Source organism: Theobroma umbraticum, unplaced genomic scaffold (genome assembly GCF_002168275.2).
Source record: "Theobroma umbraticum cultivar Fairchild unplaced genomic scaffold, ASM216827v3 scaffold_67.0, whole genome shotgun sequence".
Lineage (NCBI taxonomy): Eukaryota > Viridiplantae > Streptophyta > Magnoliopsida > Malvales > Malvaceae > Theobroma > Theobroma umbraticum.
Genome location: NW_018397262.1, coordinates 55,388 through 78,339, shown reverse-complemented (window position 1 = coordinate 78,339; position 22,952 = coordinate 55,388). Strand labels below are relative to the sequence as shown.

Genomic DNA, 22,952 nt, shown 5'->3' with positions numbered 1-22,952 from the left:
CTCCCCGTGCTCTTCCGTTGCTCCATGCCTTCACGGCGAACTTCATGCCACTGCTGTTAACGGAATTGGAGCGGGACGTTGGCGGTCTTCGGGGAGCGGGGCTCAGGGACAGGGTTTTGTTGAGGTTTATTCGCATCCCTGCTTTTCTGGTATTTATATGTTTACACTGAGTTTTTTAAAAATAATTATATATAAAAATTTTAAAATGTAAAATTAATTGTCTATAACGGGAAAACAATTATAAAGAAAATTAATGTCACAATTATATACATTTTATAATAATAATCTATAAATTATTCTTAAAATATCTATTTTTTAAAATATTATTTTCAGGCAATAATTACAAATTTTTAATATATATATATATATATGAATTAGCCACTGTACCTTCGTCCACGCATGTCCAAACCAATCTAGACAAGCGTAATTCAATAACCAAGCTGTCTAAACAGCCCAATCTCAACCAAATTCAATCACAGCTCAAGTCAACTTCAACGTTTAAACTTAGGTGGCGCATAATATTTTGTAAAAATGTAATTACTCAAAAGGTAATATGAAAAAATATTATTGTAGAAAATGTGATTGTTAAAATTTAGAATGTAGTATAATTTATAAAATTTTTTTATATATAAAAATATAAAATTAAATAAACTTATATATTTTTTAATATAAATTTTTAACATTTCAATTGATTCTTTAATATAATAAATAGCATGACAAAAATAATATTAAAATATGTAAATTTATTAAATATTTATTTTTAATAAATTAATTAAATTTTAAAAAAATTAAATTAATTAATTTAAAGTAATTAATCAATTAATATTAATCACATATTTAAATAACCCATTATTTTTTAAATTAATTTATATGTTCTTTAGTTTAAATTTTATATATAATTTATCAACTGTACATTTATTTATTTTTTATTTTACTTAAAAAATAAAATTAATTTTTTTAACACATAAAACTCCACTTTCCCTTTTTTTTCTTTCTTTTCATTTTTCTTACCTTCCTCCTTGCATCCATCTTTTCTTTAAAAAAATTGAAAAGTAAAAGAAGAAAAAGAAGAAGTCGGGGATTATTTAAAAAAAAATTAATTTTCTCTCAATTAAGGGAAAGTAACATATTTCTCGTAAATTAAGAAAATGATATTCTCTTAATTGATTGTAAGGACTTTTTTTCTATAAACAAATTCTCTTCCATTATTACAAACCAAATATGACAAAGTCATTACAATGAAATATCTACAACTTTCCCTAAATCAAACGTCCTTTTAAACCTAAGCTGGTTCATTTTGGTAATACCCAAACATGCAACACAAGTGTGCATACAAATTTCGTGTAACAAATTAATATGAAATGATTCGAAGTCAAATCAAGGAATAACCCTCATATTCTTTTCTTCAGTGAATCTAGCTCAAAGGTTTGGAGAACTTGGTCTTGAATAAAATGGAATTGATCTCCTTCCTTGAGCTGGAACAAAATCAAAGAGCAATTTCTTGAAAAATCTGAAATTTCTTCATTTAAGATTCTGGAAAAAGTTTGGGTTTTCAAAATCTTTCTTCTATTTTTTTGAATTGTGTTTTAAAATTTTTGAAATTTTTTTTTTCTATTTTACAATTTTTCTTTCAATCTTCCTTTTGGATTTATAAGTTCCAACTGTGGAGAGATTTTGTTTCTTCACACCTCTGGATCATTTACTTTCTTAATTTTTCTTTATGCACAAAGTTTAATTTGGGTTAATTAAATAAGGACTACTCCATGTAATTTTTGATGAAAATTTAAGATTCCACAAACCAAGTTAAAATATTAACCCATGTTCTTCATTTTATTCTATTAATTTATTAGCTTTTTAAAAAATATGTATCCTAATAAAACATATGACAACTCTCTAACCTTACTCATTGATTGGTTTGCTGGTGTGGGGTATGAAGAATAAATATAATTAGACATATGGTGATATGGTATCCTAATTAGGTGGAGTTTAACCAATAAGGCCAAAGGGCTATGGGAGGGATTTTGGCTTTCAGACTGAGAACCAAAGAAACTAAAGGCTGAAACTACCAGAACTCCTTTTCAACATCAGCTACTGTACCTTGAAGCCAGCACATCCACCCCCTACTGTACCCATTAATTTATCTTGTAAACAGATCATGGTATCATCAACCCTTACAACCACTTCACAACTTCCATATAAGAAAATGAAGAAAAATTAATGGATTCAATTATTCAACCCCACATTAGCAGACCTACCAACCATGCAATTTTTAATTTAATCTGTATATACCAACACAAAACCCTTTAGTAATTAGCTTTCCTGTCTACATCATGCTCTTCAATCATCAATCAATCTCTCCTTTGCTTCAACTCTAAGATCAAGTCAAAGCAGCAACAGCAACAGCAATTACAATTAGTTTGCCCTTTTTCAAAGACTCAATGATTTGATGTCATGATGGCATTTGGGGGGTGGCTCCAAGCTCACCCAATTTACTTTGATCCCTTTGAAGAGGTAAACAAAATTTTACATTTTTTGGTTTATGACTTTAAGAAAAGCAACACAAAGTTCATAATTCCTTTGTCTCCTAGTCTCCTCCCCCAGGACCCCAACCATATCCTAAAGTATAACTTGAGGAAGGGGCAGCAGCATCGACATCATACCCCCGCTTCTCTCTGATCTCTTTCTCTTTCCGTTTCCCTGGAAAAGGAATTGAAGCAAGAACAATGAGGTCTAAACCTCAGTCTGCCTTGAACACCAAGCTCATCCTGATCTGTGCTTTCTTTCTTCTTTTCCTCCTCCTGGTGGTTATCACAAGCTCTACATTTTCCAAACAACAACCATCATCACCCATTTCAGAAGAAACCCACATATCAAACTCAACTACAGATCCCATTGAGGAGCCAAAACCAAGTGAATCAAAGCCAGAACCTTGCCCATTCACACCCCTGACGCCAACATGCACGAAAGCCCCACCGTCTCTAGCCAATGCTCTCGTCCACTATGCAACCACCAACATCACCCCACAACAGACCTTCAAGGAAATCTCAGTCTCAGCAAGGGTTTTAGAGAAGAAATCACCCTGCAACTTCTTGGTCTTCGGCTTAGGCCATGACAGCCTCATGTGGACAGCTCTTAACTACGGTGGGCGTACAGTTTTCCTGGAAGAAGACAAGGCATGGATCGAGCAGATCAAGCAAAAGCTTCCCACTTTGGAATCGTACCATGTTGAGTATGATACCAAAGTTCACCAGGCAGATGATCTGATGGAGACAGGAATGAAAGAGGAGTGCAAAGTTGTGAGTGACCCTAGATTTTCCAAGTGTCAGCTCGCTCTCAAAGGGTTTCCAAGTGACATTTATGACATAGAGTGGGATCTGATCATGGTGGATGCCCCCACTGGGTTCCATGATGAAGCCCCTGGGAGAATGAATGCTATCTACACCGCCGGGCTGATGGCTAGGAACAGAGAAGAAGGAGAGACAGATGTTTTTGTGCATGATGTGGATAGAGTTGTGGAAGATAAGTTCTCGAAAGCTTTTCTTTGTGAAGGATACCTGAGGGAACAACAGGGGAGGTTGAGGCATTTCACCATTCCTAGTCACAGAGTTCGCTCTGGTAGACCCTTCTGTCCCTAGTCTAATTTTGGAGAGCCCCAAGGAATTGGAAAGGATGCTTTCATTGTTATTATCAATTTTTTTTCCCTTTTTTCAATTAATCAGATTTATTCGAGAAATTTTCATTTTTAATGACTTTTCTTTTTTGGGATCTATGTTTATAAAATTATAGTAAATTTGGTTAATTTTTATTTGTTTTTCTCTTGATTTTTTATGCTAATATTTATGTATAAAACAATAAAATTAAGTACCCATTATTCATCTTTGTCCTTTTTCCTTTTAAATTTTTTATTCATGGTAATATTTATTTAATTTTGGATAAAATAATCAATTATCTTGGTTGGATGGGTTTTTGGTTCGCCAATAAGTCAATAACTATTACTTGTGCGAAATTCTTTAATACCATATTGATATTATTTGCTAAGCACATAAAGCCACGAAATCAAATAGAAATGAACTCTAATTTTATTTAACTAAATTTAACAAACCAAACTTACACAAAGGTGCAGACTTCATCGAGAAACTTCCATACATAGTCCTCATTCAGAAACTTCATCCCATAGTTTCAACTCGTAAAAATAATTCTTAATTAACACTTGTGTCTAATTAAATTAATTTAATATTACAATTAACATTAATTTATAAAAAATTATCTGTTTTGATTTATTGGTATTGTAATAATAACTAAAATAACGGGTTTTGGATATTAGCGATGTGGCAATGAGTACAATGAACTTTGTTTGAAGTGTGAGTAGATGTTATGATCTCAATAAGAAATCATGAATCTCACACATTTGAGAAGATGTCATAATTTTAAAAAAAAAATCATGAATTTCATATCGACTGTATAATATAGTAGAATATGATTGGATACTTAAAGATTCACATTAATTTTAATTTATAAGACAAAAATTGTGACAATTGATCAAAATAAATAATGTCATATAAGATTTTACAAGATTCAAAAGTAAGTTTGAATGGTTTTGATTTTGTGTAATGTTGCTTCGAGTTTAAATTGAATTTGTTTAAATTTTTGAATTTTTTAATCAAATTGAGTGATTTTGATTTGAAGAAAAGACGAATATTTAGTTTGGAATAAATTTTTTAACTTTAAAGCTATAATATTTAAAAAGTCTTTATATTATTTTAAAATAATTAAATAAATAAATATATTTTTATTATATTTAATTAATTTTTTATATTTTTATTTTAAATTAAATAAATTTTTATAACTAATAATTAACTAAATAAAATACTTATTATCATTTTATATCGCGTAATATTAACGTGATATATTAATATATTATAATAAATGATAATAGAATAAATTGATATATCATAATTGAAAATAATGTGATAAGATACTTTGATATGATAATATAATAATATAATATTTTTCATCATTTGAATTATGATTATTTAAATAATAAATAATATTTTAATTAAAGATAATTATTTCATTATTAATTTAACTTAAGATAAAAAATAAATGTAATAAAAAAATAAACATGGTACCGACTTTAAACGGAAGGCAGTATGAAGCTTGCATTTTTTCATTTTCAAAAATGGAAATTTGCATTGGCACCCAACTTCTATCAACCGTCAGATGTACAAGTGACGAATAGCAACCATTGGATGAAGATATAAACCTTCCACTATTCAGACCAATAATTCCCTCCCTTTCAACGCCGTTCCGATCTCTGCCAACGCCCATTCTCAGTCGTTCTAGCCCTTTCCATTTGATCGCCTTCGTTCTTCTCTAATGGCTGCTGCTCCGATCCCTCCAAATTAGCGCAAACCCGACCCGAAAATCCATTGAAGCAATCAGGTATAATTCTCCATTGTTTTCTTCTTTCCTTTTTCCTCAATACATACATACACACATACATACATTTATTGGGTTATTTCTTGAACATTGCTCTACTTTTTTTTTTTTTTTTGCCATTGAAGATTGCAGTAAGCAATTGTTATAACTTATATGCCCTTTAACTTGAGCAGGCATTGCTGCATTTCTATGTAAATGAATAGAACGAAGGGCTTGCGCTGCCTGTCCAGCGTTAATGGAACCAGTAGGGAGATATCTACATTAGGTGCATCATTACGTGATAATGTGAAGAAACATCTTTATGGTATTCTTGACCCGGCAAAGCCTTGCATTCCTCATGGTATTCGATCTCAAAGATGTTTGGGTCATGGTGGAATGGGTTCTCAAGAAAGTTTGATCCTGGGAAGAAATTTGTTTCGGAGATTGAACCTACCTTGCTCTTTTCGAGGAAGTTCTCCTTGGTTAAAGCAAACTGGTGCAACAAATTGCCATTATGGAAACATTGCTAACGATGAATCTCATTTGAGTAGAGATTTTCTTGCACAGCTTTGGGTTGCAGAGAGAAAGATGCTTAAGGATGTCCAAAAGAGGAGAAGAAGAAAAGTTAAGCACCCGAATTATGTTAGGGATCAGGCATCTTTCCAACATCCATTTGAAAAATGCTTTTCAGGCAGCACTGTTACAAAAGAAGAATCTAATGATCGAGCAGGACCAGTTTTCGAGCAACCACCAGTTAGCCAATCAGTCTCAGGTCTTCTACAGCCAACATCGCCAGAGGAGGTAAATTTGGTCATTCTTTTTTCTTGGATTGGGTGAAGAGGGATTTGATTCCTGCTCTTGAAGCAGGAAAACATTATTCACCTACCATTGAGCCAAATTCTTAAATGCTTAATCTGTTCATTCTTTATTCTGTTGAATTGGTTTTCTTAAAACGATGCCCTTAGGTATATATTTCCTTTATCTACTTGATTATCTTTCTTAACCATAATTTAAACTCTGCAAGGTGCATGAATATCTTTTGTGTTTTCTGGTGCTTGTGCAAATGAAATGATGTACATTCTAGGGTTATATTTAATTTGTAATTTTGTGCAAAAGGAAAGCAATTCCATCAGTAAAATAAATGGAGAAAAATGTTAAGAGGAGGTAAAAGATGTAGGATTTTCTCCTCTGCTATCAACAGATGTATGATGGATTTGGAGAAGTCTGTCTACTTATGGTTTTAGCATGTGGAAGTGGATTAGGAAGCTATTCTCGTTCCTTTTGATGTGGGGAGTAGGCTCAGTTGGCTTGATGCTTTTGCTATTTGCCTTTTGCATTTTTTGTTTAGCAAAAAATGAATAGGAAGGAAAAGGCAAAATATAGAAATGAATAGAAACTAAAGGCAAATAGCAAAAGCATCAATTCTGCAGAGCCCAAGTTCTCTTTCTTTTTGGCATGACAGTTGATGTGGCTGTGTACCTTTGCTGGATCTGTTTTTGTTGGATGGAGACAAAGAGTCCCTTGCAAATGTTTTTGGCTCCATTTCCGATGGGAGATCGACTTGGAGTTTAATTTTCTGGGACAATTTTCCACCAGACATGCTCTGCTCTAAAGAAGATAGCACTAGATGGAAACTTAGTAGGAGAGGATGTTTCGGGTGAAGTCCTAAAGTTATTAGTGAAGAAAGCTTAGGTGAAATAACAAAAAGTTTTCCTTTGAAAGCCTTGTGTAAAAAGCTTCGACTAAGGTTGTCTTCTTTACTTGGGATGCATCTTGGCAAAGAATTTTAACCAGTGACGTACTCGAAAAAAGAGGACTAATCCTTCCAATAGAGGCTTTTTTCCAAGGCAGCAACTTCAATGGTTCATTGAAATAACCTAACTTTTTTGCTGGCTAGTGATGATATCTTTTTTGTGTGTTTTCTTTGGCTCAATTCATATGCTTTGCTGTTTGAGTTTGCAACTTCTGGTTCCAAATTTGATAAATAAGAAGGAAAAAAGTAGAGGTGATCTGTGACTCAATTTCAGTTTACTGTTTTGGCCTAGTGAGGAGGTTGGCTTGCTTTTCTGATTTTGTTTTTGTTTTTTTTTTCAGAACCAATCCAAAATTGAAACTCTAATATCATCCATAACTCTGGAAAAATAAAAATAGGTTAAACCCCTAATGTAGTGATGTTATTGCAAGCCCTATCACCCTTGTCCCCATTTTAGACCATTTTTGGTTCCATCCCTGTGTTTAAAATTTTGAGCAATTTGCATCTTGAACACTTGGATATGCACAACAGACGATCTCTACCTTTAAGCCTAAGCAACATTGGTTCTAACAGCTTGAATGCAGGGTACTTTGTGCTTGTGAACAATGGTTGTGTTGCCAAATTCTTGTGATTCTTTATTGTTATAATCCAAATGTCCCAGTGGTAATAGACAACTCATTGGAACAATGACAAAGGTTTAGGTGTCAGTCAAGTTTGGTTTCTTATTTGTGTGCTTATGTATGTATTTATTGTGTTTTGAAATATTTATAAAAAAACTAAATCTTATACCAAATTGATATAAGTAAGCAGGTTAGAGTTGTAATGTTATTTATTTAATTCTTTTGCATTTTGCAATGCTATTTTTAGAGGTTTTACTACTTCCACATTCGCCTTATATCATGGCCAGTGTTAAAATGTAACAAAGTAATTGATTAGTGTGTTGTTTCTTAAATTGTTCAGGCTCAAATTGCAACTCTTCTTGCTAGGTCCAATTTGCTAATCACAAGGGATATTGAGTGGGCAAATCTTGTACTTGGTTTTGAGCAGGTAATTATTCTTTTTTCTATTTATTCTCCTATTAGTTGGTTTCTTCATAATATATATTAAAGCTGAACTTTTGCATGGCATGAGCATCTAGGATATGGACAGCTGCTTATTAACTGTTTCTTATAGTAAGATGATTTATAATTTGACATGCTTCCATGAATGCTGATAATTTAGCTTGTAATGCTTGTTTGCTCTGTATTGATGGCAACTAAAGAAGTTTTCAAATGCTGATTAAAAGGAAACAGGTTATATTTCTTATCTTCTGGTTGAGATGGGTTTTAGATATTATATTGTTGATGATTTTACATATATGACTTTTCTTTTCTGATGTAGTTTAACAACCATACCTCACACAGACAGTTCGTAGTTCCAAATGCTGCATGGAATTCTTCTTTCGGGTATGTCAGGAGGACTGATGTTGGAGAAGGGAGGGAGAAAGGGAGAAACTAGGGATTAAAGAGGAAATCGGGGCAAAATTGGAATAATCAAAAGAAAGTAAAGAGGAATTATTTATGGAAGATAGGGATAGGACCAAGAGATGAAACCTTAATTCTCAGATATCAATAAAATTAGAAATCCATAATCCACAATCCAAAAGGACCTGGATACTGCTGTATCATAGGCAGTTGTAGGCTATATTCTAATCTGATTGTGAATGCCAAATCCTAAGTAGAACTGTCAAATACCCTAAATACTAGAAATTAAAATACAGAACATAAAATATAACAAACTTTGTTTCTAAAGTCATAAATAAGTTGATTCTTCAATCAACTTTGTTTTTGTCTTGCGTTTTCTGAAAACATATTTCCTTGGTAGCAGTGATGACGTCAATTGGATTTTGTTTGCCTCATCCTGAAATAGGCTAGGTATAATGAAGACAATGCAAAAACTGTCACCAATTACCACATTATTGTAGTCCTTGTTTTCTTGGAGAGTTTAGTCTCTCAATCTATAAACTCATTTTACATATTTTCAGTATTCTCTGCTTCCTAACCTAGTTGTTGCTTGTCTAACTTTGCATAGAGATCATGTTGCACTAGCTCATAGCAGTGTTTTGCTTATTCAGCTTTTGATCCTTCTTCAATGTAGCTGTGTTCATCAACACCAATAATAAAGAATATTTGTGTATGACTTCTAATATCTTCATTTGTGAATTGCAACATCAATATAAATTGGATCCTTGTTTCCAAGCTTGTTTGATGGACACCATTAGGACCATGAAGTTAAAAACGAAAAAAAAATATTTACATTTGTCTCAGTTTATGATACATCTATTCTAATCTCCTATTTTAAAGTGTTTTTTCTACTTTAAAGTATGTGATTTTCAAGATCATGGTACTTGCAAAATACCAAAAGATGAAGATTCTTAAGGCCTTACGTATTTCTCTAAGAAATTGATTTATCCAAATTCTCAGTGGCTTCATTGATATGATCTTATAAATTCTAATTTGTTCCAAAGTGATATGTAAAATATTTCTTAACTTGATCATAAACATATGATCTTTAAAGGCTAAATTTCACAAAATGGACTTAAAAAGTGGAATTAGAATGTCAAAATAAGGAGATAGGCTGTCTGTCTGAAAATGCTGACACAGTGTTGACCTGGTAGGTTGCTGACTTGGTAGATGGTGTTGGTTAGATGATGCCACATCAATCGAACAGAAGGAATATGTAGTGAGTGTCTAGTGTGTGGCTAGACGATCTGAGACTTTCCTGATGAGATTCATTGATTAATAGATTGATGACTAGCGAACAGATCTATGGTAGGGGTTTTTTTGCTGGTGATCATAAAGCAGCTAATCTGAATTTCCCAGGTTACCTTTTGGCATCTGATCCTGGTGACAATAGTTTTTCAGTTGGATCATTGTAAATTGAAATTTTTGACTTTTACTAGCAAATGATTTTTTTTTTGAAGGTTTAGGCTTTTTTCTTTTTTTCTCCCAGCACAGTTTTAGTTGGAGTGGGTTCCAGGAACAATGATCAGAAAAAGGTAGGTTGCTGGAAAAAATTTGCAAATTCGACAATTCATTGAGAAGCTAGATTAGATTGCTTTAATACCAAATTGGTGTGAAACAGGAGTGGGAAAGGGGGTGAAAATAAAGATTGAAGAGAAATAGAGGGAAATGGGAAATAATCAGATTAAAGTTATGGAGAGAGTGAGTAGGAATTGAGGAAGGACATGATAGAACTAAGAGGAGATATCTTAATAATTAATGTTCAAATCTCTTAAATCTCAATAACCCATAAAATCAAATAAAAACTTAAATGTCCTAGGCTCTTGTAGGCATTGTCGTTTAAACCCTAATAAAAATTCAAAATACCAAATATAACTCTAAAATACCCTAAATACTGGAAATTACACTAGAACTTAGTAAATAACAAAGTGCTAAATAATTTAATTTTCAATAAACTTCTTTTTGTCCTGCATAAGAACCATGTCGAATTTTGAAATATTTCCACTTGGTATAGTATTACAGCTTGGTGCTTGAGTCTGGATTTTGCAGTTGGCTAGGTTGGTTTTTTCTTACCCATGGTCATTTTCTCCCTCTATAATAATTTTTTTGTTGAGTTTTAATGCCATAGATTGCAATTTGCATAATCCTGCATTTTTCGTACATTTGTTTGTTTTCTATTGGGTTGTTGCGTTAAAATTCTCAGTTGAGTGCTTCATGCCAGTAGTAGTCATTCAGCTCTTGTCTATCATGGAAGATGCGGTTGGATAATCTGATGTTAGAAATTCATTTTTTGTTATCTCTTGTATCTTTTGTGAGCATGAATTCCTCATCTTCTTCATTTCTTTTTGGTTCGTCTTCTGCCTTTTACTTCTTGACTTTGTTCTCTAATTATTTTTGTTGGAGTTGCAGGAGAACCGTTATGCGATAGTAGATGTGTGCTATCCCCAGTCAGTAAGTTCCTATTCTAAGATCCCTTTCTACCGTGTTTTGCATAAAGAATTAAGTTTTTAGCAAAATGACAAAATATTGTGCACCTTAAATTCTTCTAAAACTCCTGATTGTAAGCCTTATTTTTGCAGCCTGTTGGCTTTATTCGTGAACAGAGTAATGTCATTGCAAGACAGGTGACGTACTTAACTCCATATATCTTAATCTCTGATGATTTTGTTTGCTATTACAATATTCAACATGGGTTCATCTGGCATTAAATTTGCTTCATTTCATATTCATATTCTGATCCAGTTTGCTGGAAACCATTTGCAAGCTCAGACAAATTTCCCTGTCCTATTGTTTCTGGCACATGCTTCCATTGTATTGTTTCATCATGCTCTTTTTCTGTGAATTCTGCAATCATCTGGTATATTGCTGTTCACAGTACTTGTACATTCATTTCATTCATGATTAGTCACAACAACTTCTTCTAGTACCTTTCTCTTGAAGCAATGAAGATGGATTATATGATGTTTGATCAAATTCTCAAATTATTTGTCTACATGTGAATGGGTTTTCTTAATGGTCTGATTTTCATTCTTTGTCGTTATTTATACCCTCTTTGTTGTCTGAATTATATAAATGGCATGAAGAAAAAAGCTTTATTCAAAATTAAGAGATCAAAATAGCTTCAAAATGGCATAGAATATTCAGAGGACCTGCCTTCATCATAAGCGTTTTTGGATTAAGGTGATTTTTGCAATTTACTCTCAAAGATGTCTTCTCCTCTGAGTTCATTTATTTTGGTATCAGAATTGTTAAGAGTGGTGCTTTATTGCGTTGCTTGATTTAAGTAGTTGTTATTCTTTTCTTAACATATGTGTTCTGCATATTGTTGATTGCTATGCCTTTGTGCAGTTGCTTCGCTCAAGGCGCCCTTTTGTTGCTTCAATCACTGATGCCATGGGTAATGAGCTGTTTATGGTAAGGGGATTATGTGCATTTGCTTTTGAGCTATGGAATAAGATGTCAGGTCCTTAAATATTGATCATATTGCCATTTCAGCTTTAAGGCTTTTGTTTTACCACCTTCAGGTGCGTAGGCCATTTTGGTGGATAACCAGCTCAATTTATGCAGAAATTGATGGTAAGGTATGCAAATTTACTATATCTGCATTTTTTTCTAATGTGTATATGAATTTTAGCATACGTCTAGTTCAAGGATTTAAAATATGTTATTCCTCTCTAGGAAGTTGGTGTGGTTCACAGAAGGTGGCATCTTTGGAGGAGGGTGTACGATTTATACTTGGGGTAATCTCAACAAACCAATTTGATTGTTATATTTAATAGTTGTTAAATGCTATCAAGTGTTAGTTTGTTTACCATTATCAGATTGTTTTAGTTCAAAACTCAGTGGTTGGATTTGGAATGCTTCTAGTTAATCCTGTCAAAGCAGTATATGAAGTTGGTGATAAAAGTTGATATAAGTTTACTGATAAATATTGGGTGGTTAGATACTCTTTCCAGTCAAAGTTGCATTTTAATTGATTTTGTTAAACGTGAATGTGATTACTCAAATGCTACCAAATCTGACCTATCCAAAAAATGTCATGTCTACTTTAGAAAGTAATGGATGGACTCCTTGTTTGTAAGCATTGATTACCTTCAGTCCTTATGTTGGATTTGTGTATCTTCTTTGGTATATGGATCCTTATATAATTATAGTTAAGTTTTAAACACCCAAAAAAGACAAAATTAAAGCCACCTTACAACGTGGGTAGTATATGAGCTTAGTGCTAACTTTGACCAAACTAGGTGGCACCTGCTATTCTGAAAATTTTCTTACAAGTTATATTTCCTATGTCTTTACATCTCAACCTTGTAGGAAAAGCAATAATTTGACATCTCTGAAATTTAGAGGTGTATAATATTTGATTGTGGAGTGTAGCCTTTTCCTGTGCTTATTTTAGATGCATGATTTTGGTCTATTGTGATTACTGATGTACATAACTTGTAGTCATTACTTCCAAGCGCATTATAGCATGAGATTAACCACTTACCATAGGGTTTGCACACAGTATCCTTGGGTTTGTCTTAGATATTGGGATATTGTTGAAATTTGACTTAGTAGGCTCGGATATGGGACTACTTATAGGACTCTTCTCTTTAACCTTGTTTTCCTTTTAAATGCTTGAGTACTTCTTTGACATATAACACTGTCTCATACCTTTAGAAACAATGCCAAATATAATAATCAACCTTAGCATATAATGCCAATTTATTATAGGATGAGTTGTCATTGCGTCATTCACCGCATTAATTGTACATACCAACTTATAAATAGGTGTTACCTAACTTCATTCAAGACATTATACTTGCTTTGCTTCTTTATTTGGAAAAGGTTGAGTGAAGTCTCTATTTTACATATATGATTGCTATTGTTGTTAGAACAGCTTTCTGCAGTATCATCAGTGTTTGTATGATGTCTAAAAGTTAGACGTGACAATGGGGCAGGTCAGGTCGGGTTTGGGCTGGATCATTAGATCAAGAGAATTCAGGTCATTTTTAGGTTTGGGTCACTTCGAGTTCAAGTTATTTTAGATTCAGGTCATTTGGGGTTGATCAAGTTCAAGTTGATGACTTCAAAGTCAAATTGGGTTGGATTCTGACAGATTACTTAGGTTGAATGAAATTTTATCAACCTTAATTAAGTAATTAAAGATTACATTTCCATGTTGTGATATATATTCAATTCTGATTTTTAATATCATAAAATAACTTTTCTAAAAAAATCTTTAATATGAAAGGATAATAACAACTATATTATAACTCTTTTACTAATTTTATTTTTTTTTAATATAAGATATTACAATTTGGTTTCTCAATGAATCATTAATAATTTTTGATTAATTGATATTTAATTTTCATTTTTTATTGTATTGATTATGATTATTGATTTACCATGAATTTCAATTATAACATACAAGGTCAACAATATATAACATCTACTAAAGGTGAAATAAAGTCATATGTTTAAGAGTAGGTATCCAATTAGCTTTATTGTTAAGTATTTTACTAGTTTATGGATTTTTTTTTTAAAACTTATTTTCTAATCTATTTTCATTATTTCTTTTATTAGTTCGTGAGAATGGAAAATAAAGGACAAATAGAAATGAAATATCTTATGTATGGTATGATTGCAAAAATATGCATTTAATTATAATAATGGAAATAATTTATTTTTTACTCTTTTTTTTATGACAACAAGAGTATAGAAACAAATCAAAGTCATACAAAAGTTAGAAATTGAAGAGTAGAGAAAGGAGATTTTATATATTTTTATTATCTTCTTAAATTACTCATAGATTAATAGTTGTTATAGTTATAATTGTTAATTAAACTAATATTTAAAAGATAAGTATTAATTCAAATTAATATTTAAATAACAAAAAATAAAAATGATATTAAATTTAAGTTCGAGCATTTCAGTTAGTCTTTTGGGTTGTTTGGGTTTGAGTCAATTCTAGTTTAGGTTGGATGGGTTTGGTTGTTGAGTGTTTCTGATGGAATCGGATTGGGTAAGATATGAATTCAAGCAAGTTTGGCGGGTATTTCAGGTATGGGTCAGTTTTGCTACCTTTACTAAAAGTTTCTTTACTAAAAGTTAACACTAGCATTATAGAGTTTTCATAGAGCCCACAAAAGTCTTCTTTTAAATTAGGTGAGACATCAAAGACTTTTGTTACACCGTTTAACTTGAGGGGAAGGTATAGAAATGAAAGGGGATGGAGAGGAGTAACCCCTCATTATTTGGTGGGACAGTATTCCTCATTAACTTTTTTTTAATTGTACAGATAATATTGTCCTTTAATTGGAAAAGAACTTTAGTTATTGTTTCCTCTTTGTTCCATTTCTTGACCAAACATCAAGCAAACAAGGTGTCTAAAGCAGTCATTTCTTTGCTTTCCCTATTTTTCTTCTGTTTTTAATCCATCCAAACAAGGGAAACTTTTCCTCTCATTCTTACTCTTCTCCTTTTCTTGCATTTCCACTCATTCCTATTCCTTGCTTTTTCCCAATAGCACAGTATGTTAGCCTACAATAGTTTGGAAAGGAGTATCGAGTTCTTTATTACAGTATGGATGTGTATACAATCCTCCTGCTCACCTTTCTATCACTCCTCCCCCTTTTTCCCTTTAGAAAGGGTATGTTCTATCCTCACTTTTTCATTACTTCCTGGTAATGATTTTTTTTTTCAATTATTTTTAAAAGAGAACTTGATTTTATAAGGGATATGAATTTGAATCCATTGAACCTTTTTTTTGCCTCTTTAGATCTTAAAAGTTACATGAAAAGAAATTTCTTCTGGCCTTTCAAAAAAAAAGGACAAGAAATTTCTTCTGTATATATTAGTGTTATTGAGCTACAGTTACTTTGACAATTCCATATGCATTCAAGAATGCTGTTTAGATTTCTAATCAAGGCTAGTGACCATGTATTTTGTTTTATTAATTTTATTTTGCAATTGAATGTAGCATTAAAATCTGAGATTTCTTCTTTCATAGGAATAAGCAATTTGCTGTGGTTGAAAATCCTGGCCTTTGGAATTGGACTTTCACTTTGAAGGACATTGATGGAGAAGTTCTGGCAGAAATAGATCGCAACTGGAGGGGTTTCGGCTTTGAGGTTTTCTCCTTTCTTTCAAAAATATCATTCCATTAATCCTCAGTTTGATTCACGGACCAAGCACTGTTTTCACAGTAAATATTGCTTTTAAATTTTTGTGGGAAATTCTGTGATTCGCTTAATCCGTCATAGTCTCTGAATTATACTGTGCACACACTGTGTAACTTTTGTGTACTTGAAATGAAAGACCTGACTTTGTTCTATCTCAAGAGTTTCCTTAGGAATCAAGCATTGTAATCAGCAGAGCCCTTATTAGGAGCAAAGTGGAGGATTTGGGATTGAAGAAGTTGGCAGATCTCCATGTTTGCTGTAGGAGCTTCTTTTCTAAGATTTTATCTCATGCAAGTCAAACCGTGTATTCCAGATGATGGAGGGCAATCAAGTAGTCCAGGATTTTTTAAATTTGATCCCATGCATCCAAGTGAGCAAAGGAGTCGAGCCAGAAAAAGTAGGAGAAAAATGGGGATTAATCATTGAAGAGATCTTGTTTTAAAAGGGAGACAAGGGGAGGTTGTGAGTTGTGTTAATAATCCTAGCAAGCTTGGATGCTGTTTGGTTCAACTTGCTTTCCCCATTTTAGAAATTAATAGTGTGGTTCATACTTGTTGCTATAGAGTGAAGTTGTTATGACAGAAGTGCATTCTCTTTATGCAAATAGTGAATGGGGGCTGAAAATGTTCAATGGAAGGAAGAAAAGTAGAAAATCTCAGCATATCAATCGGTATTACTTAGTTTTTGGAAAATTAAAGCAATAGAGTGTGGCTCTTTGTAATATATTTGGGCTGGGGTTGGGTCTATACCAGGATTATAGGTTCTAATTTCTTGTTGCATAATTCAAATATGTGATGCTACAGTTTGATATGTCATGGACCGGTTTATGCTGACCTATGCTATTGTTTTCTAGCTAAGTTTCAGTTAGTTACATGAGATAAAATTTGTTAGTTTCACTTATGCGTATCAAACTCACAAAGGAATTTTTGTATGTGTAGATCTTCACTGATGCTGGTCAGTATGTTATCCGCTTTGGGTGTGCTGATCCCATCTCAAAGGCTGGCCCAGCTAGCATGGTAAATTACTTCATTAGAGATTGAAACTTACCAGTTTTCAGTCTTATTTTGTTCATATGTGTATTGATTTGTTGCAGATCCAAGAGTTGGATGTAATCCGTCCACTGACTCTATCAGAGCGAGCTGTTACTGTTGCTCTTGCTATTTCATTGGATAATGATTACTTCTCAAGGCATGGTGGCTGGTAAGAATATTTATAGAAGTGATCAATATTTTTTCACGAAAGCAAGGGAGCATTTAGTTTTAGTTTTACACGTCCATGCCATAGTTTGTGGTTGATTGTTGCCTTGCTGTCAATAGTCAGTTGCACCCCATAATTCTTCCAATTAAGAGCGGAATGGGTGGGATGTCAGCAAAGGTTCATGTTCTTTGATGGACAATTACTTTAATACTGGCATTTATAGTTGTTTTCTTTCATACATTCAAAATTCGGATTAATGCTGATTGTCTGAGTATTAGCTATGAATCAGGATAAACCACTAGAAAGCTAAAGATTGATTACTGATTATGCCTTTATTTGCTTCTCTATCAGGGGAGTCCCTCTTTTCGTTGTTGAGGACTAGGTCTCTCTGAGCATTTCGAGCATAGTTTCTCTTGCGAAAAACTCCATGAGAGTAAGAATTTGGCAAAAAAGCAACTTGTATGCAGAAGGTAGTCACAGCAAAGATGTACATTTTTCTGTTTGCTGTATTCACTCTGTAATATAAACCAATGACTACCTCATGAATGGCCCATTTTCATGGCAATCTTTATATGTTAGTGGCATTGGTGCCATTGCTACCTAGTAAGAACGTACTTGTGAGCTTATGGTTATGATTTAGATTAATAAATTGTTTCCTATGATGAAATCTAATGGTTGCAAAATTCATGAATCAAATTTGTATTCAAAAGTATACGGATTTGATTGAACTTGAAAAATAATAATTTATTTTAATTTTTTGGAATCCTACTATGGCTAAAAGAAAAATATATAATTCTCCACAATAGGAGAAAATAGATTTGAGGAATGTATATGTATTTTATTTGTTCAATGTTTTTTTTTCTCTTAAAATAATCTGCTCGTTAGAAGGAGTTTAAATTTGGAAACGAAGAATTCTCAAATTAAATTGAATTGAGTTAGAATTTTGTAATATTTGGTTCAAGTGTTTTATAAGTTTTATTGAATTTTTGAATATTATAAATATAATATAAATTTTATTTATATATTTTAAAATTTATTTGGTGAGTTTTGAAATTTTTTAAATAAATTAATAATTATTGGGAAGTAATTATATTAATAAAAGAGGGGAGTAGAAACTGAGAATGAATGACAAACCATATATATATAATCAAAGAAAAGTTACATCATTAATTTAATCTTTGAGTAAGGCTTTGCCTTCCACTCTATGCTATGAAATATGCTACACTTAGCCCATTAGCTCCAGCAGACCAGTCGCCCATGCTGCTGTCCGGTAAAGAGGGAGCGCAATGGTCAAGTAAGGTATAAGGTTGAGGATTAGAATAAGAGAGTTCTGAATCAAAGCCCAATGCTGAAGTAGACCTTGCTTCTGCCGGTGCCGTGAAAGAATGCCGCATGTACATGTCTTCCATCACATAGTTGTCGCTAAATCTCATCATTTCTTCTTGCTGCTGGTATTCTTGAGCATCGGTGGCCTCCAGCAGCTCATCCAAATTTTGGTCTTCAAAGCCTTCAAGCACCCATTCTTGTTCAAGTTTTTCAGCTGTCAGTCCTTCCTGATCATCCAATGCTTCGTCTGATGCTAAAGTAGATACCGGTGTTGCTGCAGCCGTGAAACAAGTTTGCGTGTCCTGGACTGAATTGCTGAACCTCATCCTCTTCTGTTGCGTCTCATCCTCTTCAGTTTCAGGGCCTCTTTTGGTGTGTTGGTTATTTATGCAAGCATTGGTGGCTTGAACCTGCTCACTCATCAGAGTTTGGTCTTGCCCAATGCATTCTTCAGGCTCCTCTATCATGGCTTCATTTCCTTCAACATGATCATATCCAACTTGTTCAGCAGTGGATTCAGTGGCAGTTTTGTTTCTGATTGCGCAAAGGACATAATCACTCTACAAGAGAAAGAAATATAAATGGTTAACAGTAGTGTTGGGGTTTGCATAAATATAGTCATCCTCGTACAAAAGCATGCAATGGAGGTGATAAGATAGGTAGGAAACTTACTTGGGTAAGAAGAGAATACTCGTGCATGAGCCAATGCCCTTTGACATTGTTGGCACCGTCCCCTTTAACTTCAAACACAAAAAGCTTCTTGAACCCTATATGATTACCGTCAGAATCCTTGACTGGATCGGTTCTTTGCCCTTTCCAAGTCCCACGACCAGCCGTTCGTTCAATCCTTTTTCCCTTACCCTTGTTCTTGAGCTTGGTGAAGACGTAGAACTTTCTGGGTGAGGTCATGTTAAAAATCTTCCAGGGCTCCTTGTCTTGGTGGCCGTAGATTTCGCAATCGGTGACGGCTTCAGAAGGTAAAGGCTCTCCTTTGACCTTGTTGGAGAGGTAATGGAGAATGAGCTCGTCATCGGTTGGAGCAAAGCGATAACCAGGTGGAACCCATGTGAAGGTTGAATGATCGAAATAGAGGTAGTGGAGGTGGTCATGGGTTGGAGAAAGTAGAAGCTCTGGCATGGCTGATTGATGGAAAGAGTGATCAAGTTGAAGCTGTGTGGTCATTGAGTGAGTGTGAGAAGAACAAGATTGCCTGTTTCTCTCTCTTCAACCTTCGAACTTTGACTTGAGGAATGTGAAATCTAATATATATAGGTTTCTCCACAAGTTTCCTGTTTCTCTTCAAACTATGAATTCAAATGTATTTGACTTTTTTTTTAAAATTCAAATGTATTTGACTTTATTAATGATTAAGCCAAATATATTAATTCATCAAAATTAAGGTTCACTTTTTATTTTTAAAAATCAGAAAAATTAAAGGAAAGTGAAATATATAATTTTAATAATTGCAAGACAAAAATCAGGACACTTCTATATATATATATATATATATATATATTATATAATATATATAATATTAGAATAGTAATAAAAGAAAATGAGATAAACCCTAAAAATATTAAAACACGAGAAATTACACTCGTCTGTTGCCTGGCAATATATTTAGTAGGTTTATTTTAACTGATAATTGGGGGTCTGAGAAAAATAGTAAATGTAATAAATATGATGAGACAGATAGATAGATGAGGTTGCTTTTATGAATGCATTTTTTTTTTCTCATTGGAATAATAAAGCAGGCATGGACATGGTTCCCCATCTGAGCCAGTAAACATGCGCAGCAGCAACACAATCTATTTTAGCATCTGGCTTATTGGAACAAGCTGAGGTAATTGCTAATTCTTCTGTGTATGTATCAAGCTGTATGTATTGGAGTCAAAAGGAGAATAATATAAGTTAATATATATATATATATGTATGTAGCATGATTTAAATGAAATTGTCCATTGTTAGTCGATATTCAAATTCATGTAACCTCTTTGTTTGTGTGCAGCATGCAGCTGTTTTCCTCTCTTATTTGCTTTAATCCATTCAAAGTTTTATTATATTAATAAGATTCTTTCTAGCGAAGCAGGACACATTCTAAACTAAACTCATTTCATAGTTTGATTAGAAAGACATGAGAACGTGCTCATTACCATAACCTTGGGACTTATTTTTATATATATTGAATTTGAATACTTTATTACATAAGTGAGAGTTTAAGGATTATTGGTAAAAAGCTTTAAACTTTGTAAGTGAGAGTTTAGAAGATTGTTACATGTTTATCAAGGTATAGTTATAAGAATTAATAATTCATATGGTAACTTTCTTTCAGCAAAGGCGTAAATAACTTTATTAATTAAATATTATATATATATATATATATTATATCTCGAGAACAAAAGATTTTTAAAACTTTATCACATAATGGTCTTAATTTACATCATGTTTGAGACTTAAGAGAGAAGGAAAGTTATCTTATATATATATTGTGGGTAGAGTTTTAAACTTCACAAATGAGCTTAGAGGGTTAACACATATTCATTAAAGTATAATTATGAGAATTACTGAATTAATGATAATAATCTATAGAATAATAATATTATTTTTGTGTTTATATTTTATTCTAAAGAGAGATGAAGATAGTTTTCTTGGAAGGGAAAGAAGCTTACAGAAAAAATAGCAATAATTACTCCTAGATTTGTAATGTATAAATGAGTAAATTATCTCTTGAATTACTTAATTTTTCAAGAATTTATACTTTGGTCACTCAAAATTTGAATTTATATTTTAAATTAAATAAAAATATATGTATTAACATATATATATATATACTTTTCTTTTATAAGTAGTATTTAATGTAAACAAAATAAATTTCCAGTTTAAATAGTTGCATAAATATTTATATTTATATTTTTTTTTTGAAAAAATTGTTAACAAATAATAGTCTTTATTAAATATTTTTGTGATTGTAGGTATAAATAAGGTTTTTTTGGAATTGAAACTATTGGGTAAAATTGTGAATAACCCATACATTTATTAGCAAGATAATAAATTAATTAATTTTATCATAGATTAGCCAATTAATAATAAGTGACATCGAATTCAAAATTTAAAAAATATGTTTTTCTGTTCGATTTACTTAGTCATCTTGCTAAGGTATACTATTAATTAAGAAAATCAAAATGTACAAACCACCTTGAACTTGACAAGTAAAGAATTTTATTTTACTTCATTTGCTTTTCAAGAAAAATAAAAAAAGAATTTTTTTTTGTTTTAATCTTTTATTTAAAACATTTACATCCAAACAAGCAAAGGATTAATTAGAAAAAAAGTAATTATTTGAATAGTAACTTTCATTTTGGTTAAGGCATAAATAACTTTTAGAATTTGTTGTTACTTGTACATCGTAAAGAAAGGAATTTAAACACCTTAGTACATAAGGGTCTAAACTTAATTGTGTTTTAAAAACTAAATTCTTTAATTAAAGAACTATATCAACATTAAGGATTTATTTAGTTTTTGGAGAAAGAGAGGATATTGCACCTCCTTGCAAGACCAGGCCAAATAAGTCAATGAGCAGCTAATACATTTTTACTTCATTTATTCCCTAAATAAACACTTGCTGCCATTAACATAAGATCCATCCTTATGTTGCATCAAGACTTCACACTTTAAGACTCACGCCCTTGGTCACCAATAGGTCCTTTTTAAGAAAAAACCAACTCTAACTCTTAAAAATTCCATTATTTGTACCTACATTTTATGTTTCTTATGTTTATTCATTTCAAATTTATTTTGATATTTAAATCTTTCTCAAATTTCCTAACCCTTTTGGTAGAATTTAAGAGAATTTTCTCACCTAAAAATATTGGGCAAGACCAATCGGTGCAACCTTCGAACCTGTTTTGTCTCTCTTCAACCTTCGAACTTTGACTTGAGGAACGTCTAATCTAATATACATAGGTTTCTCAACAAGTTTCCTTCTTGTCTTCAATCTATTAATTCAAATATAGTTTGACTTTATTAATGATCAAGTCAAATATATTAGTTCATTTTCCATTTTTAGAAATCAGAAAAATTAAAGGAAAGTGAAATATATAGTTAATACTTGCAAGACAAAAATCAAGACAATTGTCTATATATATATATATATATATATATAATTAGAATGGTAAGATAAATAAGAGATAATATCTAAAAAAATTCAAATAATTATTTTATGAATTAAATATTTTTCCAACATCCATATATATAAATAAATATAGTATTTTTGTAGTATGAGAAATCCTCCGGATTGGGTTTGGCATCTCCTCCTGTATATAAACATTACTAAAAAAATCCGGCTTGCCTAATTCCCTTATTCTAATTACCAAAACTAGTTGGAAATGTGCTTAATTTATTAACTCTCTGACTCCCCTCCCCTTCCTTAATGTCTAAGGATTGCTAAATGCCCAAAACATTAGTACGATATTCTCCCAATGCCCAAATGGGGAAAATGTTTCGATATGCAGCATATGTGATCATACAATTCTTGTTGAACACTCCCATAATTTCCTGCCAAGGATCAACAGTTCCCAATTCATCAAATGC

The 22,952-nt window shown here is 32.3% G+C and overlaps 5 protein-coding genes across 5 annotated transcripts in view; 2 read left to right on the top strand and 3 right to left on the bottom strand.

The window, feature by feature from the left end:
- The first annotated feature begins 2,536 nt into the window (after window positions 1-2,536).
- LOC110419420 (glucuronoxylan 4-O-methyltransferase 3-like) lies at window positions 2,537-3,799 on the top strand. Its single transcript, XM_021432459.2, has one exon. It carries the CDS (start codon window positions 2,724-2,726, stop codon window positions 3,633-3,635), a length of 912 nt encoding a protein of 303 aa, XP_021288134.1. The 5' UTR covers window positions 2,537-2,723; the 3' UTR covers window positions 3,636-3,799.
- Window positions 3,800-5,282: 1,483 nt separating this feature from the next.
- LOC110419408 (scramblase-like protein) lies at window positions 5,283-17,703 on the top strand. The gene is made up of 12 exons (XM_021432436.2): window positions 5,283-5,442; window positions 5,613-6,219; window positions 8,132-8,218; window positions 11,083-11,124; window positions 11,253-11,297; window positions 12,022-12,087; window positions 12,198-12,254; window positions 12,352-12,413; window positions 15,668-15,788; window positions 16,778-16,855; window positions 16,933-17,039; window positions 17,388-17,703. Exons 2-12 carry the CDS (start codon window positions 5,635-5,637, stop codon window positions 17,416-17,418), a joined length of 1,281 nt encoding a protein of 426 aa, XP_021288111.1. The 5' UTR covers window positions 5,283-5,442; window positions 5,613-5,634; the 3' UTR covers window positions 17,419-17,703.
- A 383-nt stretch (window positions 17,704-18,086) lies between these two features.
- On the bottom strand, window positions 18,087-18,980 carry LOC149526959 (uncharacterized). Its single transcript, XM_089784108.1, has one exon. It carries the CDS (start codon window positions 18,827-18,829, stop codon window positions 18,239-18,241), a length of 591 nt encoding a protein of 196 aa, XP_089640234.1. The 5' UTR covers window positions 18,830-18,980; the 3' UTR covers window positions 18,087-18,238.
- LOC110419857 (NAC transcription factor 47-like) lies at window positions 18,981-19,544 on the bottom strand. Its single transcript, XM_021432982.2, has one exon. It carries the CDS (start codon window positions 19,542-19,544, stop codon window positions 18,981-18,983), a length of 564 nt encoding a protein of 187 aa, XP_021288657.1.
- Window positions 19,545-22,555: 3,011 nt separating this feature from the next.
- Window positions 22,556-22,952, bottom strand: part of LOC110420007 (cycloartenol synthase 2) — a 16,127-nt gene continuing 15,730 nt past the window's right edge. The window contains exon 18 of the mRNA XM_021433151.2: window positions 22,556-22,916. Coding sequence (XP_021288826.1) covers window positions 22,806-22,916 — 111 coding nt within the window. The 3' untranslated portion in view covers window positions 22,556-22,805. The remainder of the gene's footprint in view (window positions 22,917-22,952) is intronic.